Source organism: Chinchilla lanigera, unplaced genomic scaffold (assembly GCF_000276665.1).
Source record: "Chinchilla lanigera isolate Chin_1 unplaced genomic scaffold, ChiLan1.0 scaffold00100, whole genome shotgun sequence".
NCBI classification, from domain to species: domain Eukaryota; kingdom Metazoa; phylum Chordata; class Mammalia; order Rodentia; family Chinchillidae; genus Chinchilla; species Chinchilla lanigera.
Window position 1 is genome coordinate 837,579 of NW_004955501.1, and position 10,596 is coordinate 848,174.

At 37.7% G+C, this 10,596-nt stretch overlaps 1 protein-coding gene across 1 annotated transcript in view; it reads left to right on the forward strand.

Annotated features, from left to right (window-relative positions):
* Positions 1 to 8,907, forward strand: part of LOC102010819 (lariat debranching enzyme) — a 14,053-nt gene extending 5,146 nt beyond the window's left edge. Inside the window, exons 4-8 of the mRNA XM_005406750.2 lie at positions 2,565 to 2,650; positions 4,235 to 4,459; positions 6,452 to 6,532; positions 6,818 to 6,963; positions 7,709 to 8,907. Of these exons, the coding sequence (XP_005406807.1) occupies positions 2,565 to 2,650; positions 4,235 to 4,459; positions 6,452 to 6,532; positions 6,818 to 6,963; positions 7,709 to 8,402 (1,232 nt within the window). The 3' untranslated portion in view covers positions 8,403 to 8,907. The remainder of the gene's footprint in view (positions 1 to 2,564; positions 2,651 to 4,234; positions 4,460 to 6,451; positions 6,533 to 6,817; positions 6,964 to 7,708) is intronic.
* Positions 8,908 to 10,596: the final 1,689 nt, after the last annotated feature.

Here is a 10,596-nt window from a genome sequence, read left to right on the forward strand (position 1 = left end):
GATTCCATTTCTTTCCTATGCTGAGCATTCATGGCTTCCATAATTTTCTTAAGCTCCTCTATTTTTTTGTCTGTATCTGCTCTAGAGTCACTAAGCATGGTTTTCATTGTGGACACCATCTCTGCAGTTATATGAGAATTTCTGATTTGATTTTTTTCTACAGCTTTATTCAATTGCTTTGTTGTTACCACTTCAGACAGGCCAGAAGGGTGCCTTTCAGATTGTCCCACTTCATTGCCCACTGGGTTTGCCTTTGGTAAACTGGATGTCTAGGGTTGCATCTTGTTTCAGTTTCTCCTCATTTTCTTTTCTTTTTTAAGTTTAATTCCTGGGCAACTGCCTGTAAATTGCCTATGGTGAATTGCTTTATGGCTAGGATTTAGAACTCTTGGAAAATGACTACTTTCCCAAGGTATCTTCCTGGTTTACCCGGTTTTTGGGTTTTGAGTCTGTTGTTGCAAGATTGTACCTCTTCAGTTGGTTGGGGATGTGAAGTTGCTGCCTGGTTGGCGCAGCCCCTGGTTCTTTGGCACTGTGCAGTATTTTCTGTGACCCTTAGTCAATCTCAGTCTCGCAATACCAGGAAAAACAGCTGTTTAGAATAATTATGTCACTTTGGGCTATAGTGGTACCATCAGCAATGACAATAACATCACACACAGGCTAGAAAATTACAAATGAGCTAATCATTAATTTGCCACCTTTTAGGTGTATGACCTAGATTTTTTTGTGGTTATATAACAAAATCTAAAACAAACCAGAAGTGTATATGCAGTATGAGTCCTTAATATATCAATTTTGCCCTCAGGGGTTAAAATTTAAAGTGGGTTAGGGAGAAAACAGAGAAGTGGAAGAAGAGGAAGAGATTAGAAGTCAGGCTGGAGAACCAAGGAGTATCATGCTAACTTTGGGAAACTGGTGCAGAAGACTGGAGGGAAAGAGAGAAGGACAAGATAAAAAGAATAGAACAGAACCACAACCACAACCAAAGGCTAGAAACCATGTTTACACTCATAAAAACAAGATTATACAATGAAGGAGAAAAAAGCAAAAATAAAAATCAAAACGATCACCACAACAAAAAACAAAGAGGAGGGAGAGAGGGAAAAAAGGTAGACTTCTGGTTTGTCTTTGCTGTCGCTGGTAGACAGCTGTGTGTGGAGACAGAGTGCTGATCTGTGCTGATCTATCCCAGCAAGCCAGCAGTAGCATTTTGGCAGGGTAGTGGATAATCTGAGGGAACCTGCACCTTCTGGCCAAGACCAGTCATTTGGCTTGCAGCCATCAGCATACCTTCCATGGGCCTGACCCCAGCTGGGAGTCATTAGATGAAACCAGCAGCTGCTCTGAGTTTTGAGCTCAACCACCCCCTCTCCAAGATGGCTGCTGGCCAATTGCTCTCTCTTATGGGACTACTGAGCCCTCAGCACTCACTGCCAGCTAGTGTAGTCCTTCATGTCTGCTGCTGTCCTGTATGGCTGTGTCTCCGTGGAGGCCTATGCGGTTGCCAGCAGTTACTGTGTGTGCACAGGTTCGAATCGCTCCTCTTGTGAAGTGAGTCGCATCTCAGACAGAAGGCACCACCGGCTACCTCCTTTGTTGAAGTTTCTCTCCTCACTCTCTCTGTGGGCTTCAACTCATGCTTCAGGTCCTTCCTGGGTCCAGAGGACCCACCTTCCTCCTTGTCATCCTTGTGTTGCTCTATGCTAGCACAGAGAGACTGCTGCTTACCACTTTGCCATGTTGATACTTCCCTATAAAATATTTTATATGTATGAAAAATATAGACAGTGCTATATATGTCTTTTTATCTGCTGTCTAATTTTATCAGGTCTTCATGTTCGTCATTTTTAAGAAATAAAACAGTACAAATACAGTTCATGTTCATTGTTTCCCTGTCCTCTCATCCCAGTCCTCTCGTTTCACCCTTCCATCTCCTTGCCAGTCACTTACTGGTCTCAATTTGATGTCTATCATTCACTTGATTGGTTTGTGTCATTACCACACATACAAGAGCTTTAAGCAATGCATTATATAGCTGATTTTAAACTTTGTATAAATGTATCTCATTATTTCATCTTTGTCATCTTGCTTTTTTGGTTAACTTGTTTTTGAAATATATTGACACATGTAACTCTAATCTGTTCATTTTTGACTAAAATATCATTGTGTAAGTATAACACAATGTGCTTCTTAATTTTACTGTGCCTGAATGAATTATTCCTTTATTTTTATTTCATTGGTTTTTTTGAGGAGAGGTCTTGCTATGTAGTTCCAGGCTGGCCTTGAACCTGTGGCAGCCTCTTACCTCAGCCTCCCAAGTGCTGTAATTACAGGTGTGTGGCACCATGCCTGGCTATTCCTTGATTTTTAAAGGTAGACGAAAAGCTTAGATTTGTATGGATTTCACAAGTTAAACTGGCAGCTAGAACTTGCATCTGTAATGTAACTGACAAATAACAGGTCTGTCTCTTTCCTTTCTGACTCTAAACTGTTGGCATGGATTAATTGGAACCGTTCTTGGGAAGACAATTAGTAATTAGCTTATTTCTCTTTAATTTAAGGTCATTTTGAGTGTCCTCCTTATAATTCAGCTACAATAAGGAGTATATATCATGTGAGAAATATTGAAGTCTATAAATTAAAACAGGTATGTAAAAAGTACATTACAGCCAGCTTTAAAAAAATTTAAAAGTAATCATGTACTAAAATATGTTTTGATTATAGGGGTTTACTACTGAGAATAGCATTCAGTATTTTGAATTGCTTTTAGGAGGCTTAACAGAGGAAGTTTTAATTTTTTAATGGTTAAGAGGTTTTTAATGGTTTAGAATTAAAATGTGAAACATTTCATGATTTCAAATATAGAGTAAGGTTAAGGGATATATATTGAAATAAAGTGGCAGTTTATTTAAAATTACTTAGTGATATTAAATAATGAAAATAAGTAATGGGAAAGATGATAAAGGACACCAGAAAATTGTGAAGATGATGTTGAAACACTGGCTTAACTGGAGAGTAGGAAAAACTAGGTTTTTTTTGTTGTTTGTTTTGAGAACCAACTACATGGCTGATAGCTATAATTTTCACACATGGTATTTTGTGTAATCTTCACTCAAAGCCTATGAGGTAGGTCTTACTCTAACTTCTTTACTTAAGGGTAAGAAGCCAAGGCTCAGGCAAGTATGTAACCTGCCCAAGGCCCCCCATGTAGTTTAGGGCTTGTGCCTCTCTGTCTGTGTGCTATTTACATTATCCTTGCAGCCTCTTTAGTCTTTACTGTTAAGGATGCTTACAGGCCTTTTTTTTATATGCTGTTCATAGAGTTCCCTTGGATGGTTTTCCCTATCTAAATCTTACCAGTCCCTTAAGATCCAATTTAGATATCACTTTCGAAGCACAGCTTTTCTAGTTTAGAGTTATCACCCATCTCTGAATTTTTATTTCACCTATTGTCCAGTAGGTTATTTAGTGGTTAGTCATATCTGTCTTACATTTTGTATTATCTTGAATGGTTATTTAGGTTTTAGTTTTCCAAGTATTTGCTTCAGATTACTTGAAAGTATTGCAGATACGTATGACATGTTTTGTGACCGCTCCATGAAGACACTATTAAACAGAGAGTTTTTAGTGTATACTGTGTTAATCCATTAGATTTTTTTTTCCTTTCTTCTTTTGTTTGTAGTTCTGGGGAGTGAACCCAGGTCTTGCACACTCTAGGCAAGCACTTTTCTTACTGAGGAATATCCACATCCCTCTAATATTTTTTCTGTTAAATTTTTTATTTACTGTATCATTTGTATTAGAGATCTCATGAAATCTGGTGTTTCTGGATCTTCAAAATAGAAATTTCTATATTAAAAAACATAAAATAAATAGTAATTTATTTATCAATGGGAAGACTCATGGTGCTTATGTGGTTTAGAAATCCAGTGCTATGGACCTGCTGATTGGCAGTCTAATCAAAAAGTATGTCTCTGCTGCTCTGCCTGGTCATAGAAAATAGGATGATTTCTGAGGCAGAGAAAAAGCTACTTCTTTTTGCCTATGTGGAATGAGTAGCCTAATTTATTTTATGACTTCCTTAAGTAAAGGGTCATTAGAATGAATTACACAGAAATCTAGATATCTAAGTGTATATGTAGTTGGTGGTCGAAAGAGGGAGGGGAGAGATTTTAATACATTTTTAAAAGTTTTCTTTCCTTTTTTTTTTTTTTTTTTTCTGTTTTTAAAGCTGAAGCAGCCTATAGATATATTTTTATCTCACGATTGGCCAAGAAGCATATATCATTATGGAAATAAGAAAGAACTTCTTAAGATTAAATCTTTTTTCCGACATGAAGTGGAAAATAACACGTTGGGAAGTCCTGCAGCCTCAGAACTTTTAGAGCACCTAAAACCTACTTACTGGTTTTCTGCACACCTTCATGTGAAATTTGCAGCCTTGATGCAGCACCAGGTAGAAAACTATTTTTTCCTTTAACAAACACTTACTAACCAGGTATGAACTAGGCACTGTTGGCACAGTTGTAAAATTAGAGGAAGAGAAAAAGTAACCTACCTCTTGTGATTAACTCAGTACCCAGTGTGGTGGAGAGGCAAGTAAGCAGTTACAGAGCAGTGTAAATTTGGTAAAAAAGTGCTGGAGAGCAATTAAGCCATGTGGTCAGATGGAGATGGGGTAGAGATGAGGAGGTTAGAGAAAGCTTCCAAAATAATTGATGGCTGAGCTGAGTTTGGAAGTGCACGAAGAAACAGAGTCTAAGGGCATTTTAATACAAAAGACCAACTTGTGCAAAGGCCGAAGCGTTGAGAGCATGGTGTACTTGGAGAACTGTAGCTACTTTTTGTGGCTGGGAATGTAGCTTAGTCATTGGTATACTATGAAAGAAAAAAAAGAAAAAATGTTGACAATGTTAGGGATTTTTTTCTTGAAATCTTCTATAGAATTTCTGAGTTTTGTTTTTTTTGTTTTTGGTTTTTTGTTGTTGCTGTTGTTCCAGGACTGGGGATTGAACCCAGGACCTTCACACAGAGCTATATCCCAGCTATCTATGTATCTTATCTATCTGTTTATTTAAATTTTGAGAAGGATCTTACTGGGTTATACAGGCTGGTCTCCAAATTTTTATCCTCTTGCCTTAGCTTCCCAGAGTGCTCGGATTACAGGCTTGCTCCACCAGGATCAGCTTCTGAGTCTTTAATGCGTAATGGGCACTGCCTTTTTCAAAGTGGACTGTGAAGTGTAGTGCTTGTTTCTCAAAGTTAGTTGACCAGATACTTCTCCACAGTAGAGGTATATAACAATTTTCCTCGCAGTTTTGTCTGAAAATATTCTAATGCCCTTCTTGTTGTAGGGCTCTTCTTCTCCCTCCCTAGTTTTACAGGGAGAATGGCAGAGTTACTGTTTTCTTTGGGGCCTGTGCCACTCAGTGATCACACTCATTTTAAGTCCAAGTCACTTGTTTACATCAGTCACCTTTTCTCTGTAGGGTACTGTTGTCTGCCTCTTAGGGCTTATGGCATACTTAGATTTTTATTGAAGCATCTGATGGATTACCTTTCCCCCTACTCCATCTCCCGTTGTCAATCTCAGGGCATGCATGTCTGCATTAGTGATGTGTCTGATCCTTTCTACTGATTCCTCAACCTCCTCTGTCTTTGCCAGTGTTCTGTTTCAGCCCCTTCACCAATCTCTGTGCCTTCTGCTTTTCTCGGCGCGTCACCAGAACAGCGTTGGTACCTGGCCCTAAGTAGGCTGTACCGTAGCTTGTTTGCTTGTCTGTTTTCTCCTGCTGTTTTCAGTGAGTCACTTCTTTCCCTTTGGCAGTGCTAAGGATTGAACCTAGGGCCTCATGCATGTTAGGCAAGTGCTCTAGTCCTAGTGCCAGTGAGTTATTTTTGTATTGCTTTTAGTTTGACCTTCATGTTTGTGATTTCTCCCCTGTGTCTCTGCTGCTTCACTTTTTAAAAAATAGTTTTATTGGATTATAATATACATACCATAAAATGGACATACATTGCATGTGTATAATTCAGTGATTGTTAGTAAGTTTTCAAAGTTGTGCATATATCACATAATCCAGCATTAGGATGTATCTGTTATCCCAAAAGAACCTTTGTACTTGACTGCTGTTTGTAGTCAGTCCCTTTTTCCACCCTCAGCCCTAGATGACCACTGATTTGCATCTCCACTTTTGTCTGTTTAGACTAGTTCATAAAAATGGAATTATATCTAGTGTTTTACAGCTGGTTTCTTTCATTTCCTAGTTTTAAACAGTCATTCATATTATATCATAATCTGCATTTCATTTCTTTTTAGTGCCCACTGGCAGTAATCATTCCTTTGACACACAGCTTAGGGCATAGTAGATACTAAAGAGTATTTCTTTTCTATGTATGAATTACCTGCGATGTTTTAACATCTTAAATCATGGTTTATATTGTCTAGGCCATGGATGAAGGGCAGACAGCCAAAGCAACCAAATTTTTAGCCTTGGACAAATGCTTACCACATAGAGACTTTCTTCAGGTAAAAAGAAAACGAAGTAATTTTGCAACCTGGTTTTACTTTCCCTGTGATTTTAAAAAGTATTTTTAACTTTCCTTTGAGAATTTATTTATGCTGTGTGTGATTTATATATTCTGAGAATTTTTTGGAATATTTGTTACATGAATGCATTTAAAGTTAAATTGCTTGACTTAAAATTATTTAAATTAACTTTAAATCTCTTTAAATTTTACTAAGTTATACTAAAATTCTTGGACTCTTAAAAATATATATGTGTTACCTAAAATTGTTGGTTTCTTCATGTAGATTTTAGAAATAGAACATGACCCAAGTGCTCCTGATTACCTGCAGTATGATATTGAGTGGCTTACTATTCTCAGGGCTACTAATGATCTCTTTAATGTGACTGGGAGCCTATGGAATATGCCTGAAAATAATGGCTTGCATACAAAGTAAGTCTGATCTCTTTAGAACTTACCTTCTCTGATGCATGTACAATTTTGCTCTCCCGTCTTTTGTGTTCAGTTCCGGTGTTCCTAAGGACTTTGGTCTACAGAAAGTAGCAGGGGCCAGATTGACCATGTTTCTTGGGATTTCCGCACTGGGAAAACCTCCTACCGAGTGCCTGCCCAATGATCTGACACATCCAGTCAGACAAAGCAGTTGCCTAGGGTCTACAGCCTGGGGACGACTGGGGGCTGGCTAGCTGCAGTCTCTGACCCTAGCAGGCACTGGCTGTGAAGGCTCAATTTTGTTTTTATTCATGGGGTTATTGTTGAATAGGTGTCAGAACAATTCAAGGTTGACTGATTATTACAGTCAGAAAAACTACAAATTTTCCATCTAAGGGAAAGAGAAATGGACTGTTAAACATCAGCTCAGAGAAGTTTGTAAATGAATAAATGTACACAAAACTATAACATGGTGAAGATTTGGTTCACACATTAAAATAGTGATACTTGCTTTGAGGTAAAAGTTAGATTTTTTTTTTCCTAAGAATTTTTTTTTTTTATTTCTAGGTGGTCCTTTGCTGAATTAACTGTAATTTTACTGTATGGCATTTTGATACATGCTTCCTTTTTTATTCTTGCACCTGGAGTGTGTACTTGTTTCACCATTTATTCTTTTTTATTTTTTTTCACCATTTATTCTTGAGGCTGATAAAATGTAAAACTCAAATTGTTTTCACTTTTATAGGTGGGATTATAGTGCAACAGAAGAAGCTATGAAGGAAGTATTGGAAAAGTTAAATAACGACCTCAGAGTTCCATGTAACTTTAGTGTAACTGCTGCTTGTTATGACCCTTGCAAGCCTCATACACAGGTACAGCTGGTTCATAGGATCAACCCTCAGACTACAGAATTTTGTGCTCAACTTGGCATCACAGACATTAATATCAGGCTTCAGAAGGCCAAGCAAGAACATCATGTGTGCGGTGAATATGAAGAGCAGGATGATGTGGAGACAAATGACTCTGGAGAAGAGCAAAGTGAATATAACACAGACACTTCTGCCTTGTCCTCTATTAATCCAGATGAAATAATGTTAGATGAAGAAGACGAAGCCGAGGACAACATTGTACACAGTGATGTGAATACACCATCTGTAGAACCTTCTTCCCATCAAGCTTCTGACTTTTCTACAAGCTTCTCTGATGTCAGGGTCTTGCCAGGTTCCATGAATGTGTCTTCTGATGATATATCAGGTTCACCACCTGGTAGAGAGGGGACAGCTGATGAGGCTGTAGAGTTGGGGGATGGAAAGGACTTAACTGAGGTGCCAGCGAAGAGGCTGAGCGAAGAACATGAACCTGAGCAAAGGAAGAAGATTAAGAGGAGGAATCAAGCCATCTATGCTGCAGTAGCAGATGATGATAACGATGCAGCGTAAGACAGTTTACGTGTCCTGGTGTGATATGTAGATGATTTTCCAGGCCCTATTTTTAGAGTTAGATTTTTGATTCAGGATTTAATTTTGTAATAATGAAGTGTCAAGAGCATTTTAGTTAGATACTGACTTTGTCTTAGAGCTTTTGTATGTTTTGGGTATAAACATTAAAATTTTATATATTTACTTCATGACTACCTTTTTTTGAAGACATTCACTTCCAGTTTTTCAGCAAACACTGCACATGTACTTTGTGCTGAGCACTTTTCTCTAAGATGGAACTGTAAAGATAAGACAGGGATTTTTGTCTTCAAAGAGTTACTGTAAATGTTTGATGTATAAAATATGGCATATTTATATTTTACTTTACAAATTTGCATAACTATTGTACATGTACCTATGTATGCTTCTCATTTTTTATAATTTTTCCCTTGGTCAGATTTTAATGTCTGTCAAATATAAATTGAAGATTTCAATATTTTAGGAAATAAATTATTGTAAATACTAACCAGTGGTAAGCTTGAATTCTTAATAGCTGAAACTATAACCATTGACTCTTGCATATTTTAGTTTTAATTTTTCTATAACTGTATTATCTATGTATAGGTCATTTTTGGCACAGTTAAGCTTAGTATTATTTATTAGTGAGGACTCAGTTGCATAAATGCTGTCCTTCACACTGCATGATGGAGTGGTAGGGTTAAACCAGTTTTGAAGATCCATGTGGCAAAATCACATCTCTATTGTCTGGATAAAATGCCTGTGCCTCCAAAGGACACTGTTGGCCTAGACTTTGGGTCAGGAATAATGAAACCCAAAAATCACTCTGCTGTTGGTAGGCACGCTGCTACACACCTGTATTCGCAGCACTGGGGAGGCAGAAGGAGAAGACGTGTGAATTCAAGGCCAGCCTGAACTACATGGTGAGACCCTGTCTCAATAAAACAAAAACAAAATTATTCTAGTGCCTCATCATCCTACAGTCCAAATCCTGGAGCAAATTTAGGAAAATGATGTAGTCGTTGCCTTTCATCAGGTTAGCATTTGCCTTGATAAAGGTGTAAGACAGTAATGGCAAATCTTTTAGAACTTTCAGCGACACAAACAGCCCATTCTGGCACTCATGCAGTAGTCCTAGTCTTGGACTTTGGGGCTTTTATCTTTAGTTTCTTTTTTTTTTTTTAGCTGAATATTTGTTTTAATTCTTATTTACATGTAATATTTAAAGCTCTGAATTTTCCTCAATCGCTGTCTTAATTGAATCCCATAATTTTGATATATAGTATAATTTTCCCAGAAAACAACTTTGAATGGTAAAACAGTGCACAAAATTTATCCCAGTGCCAAAGGCACTGGGAGTATTAAGTTCTTGCTCAGAAATTCTTAAATATAAAAGCAGAAAGTAGATATAAAACAAATGTTAAAATTAATACATGTCCTCAAAAATAACACAAAAATAAAGCTTACCTAAGCAAGAAAGTAAAATGTGAATACAAAAAAAGCCCTGAAAGCAATATTCAGACAAAATTCTGTATGAATTGGTGTAAAATTGATAAATGGATGGTTAATTTCCTTGGAAAACGAGTTACTGATGTTCACCCTGGTAAGAATGGAGAGTGAAACATTTTCATAGGAGTAGAGAAAGCTATCAATTATCCCCATCCAAAAGCACTCCCATCCGGTGGTTGCAGGGGAAACTGCCACACTTTCTAAAGGCCAGACAATCGTAGTGTTACGTAAACCTCCAAAATACATAAAATGATGGAAAGTTCAGTTTTTGTGAAACAAGTGTAACATTGATGCCAAATTGAAAAAATGCCAAAAAAAAACCCATCATAAGTCAGTCTTGCATGTATTGATGCAAAAGTCTTAAAATAGTAGCAAATTTATAGCACATTTTAAGATGATTTGACATGATCAATACAGTGGGGTTTGTCCTGGTTACTTTTCTCTCATTGGTGAAACAAAATACCTGACACCGAAAGTAAGGAAGGAAAGGTTTACTTAGCTCACAGTTTGTGGAGGTTTCAGTCCGTAGTCAGCTGGCCCTAAGGCAGGGTGGCACATGGCAGAGGGCTACAGTTCAAGGCAGCAGAAGACAGCAAAGCAACAAGAGCAAAAGGGGGCAGAGCAAGCCTCTTTCGCCTCTTACATTGTATGCCAGCTACCTGCCTACAGCATCTCAGTGCCCTCCTGT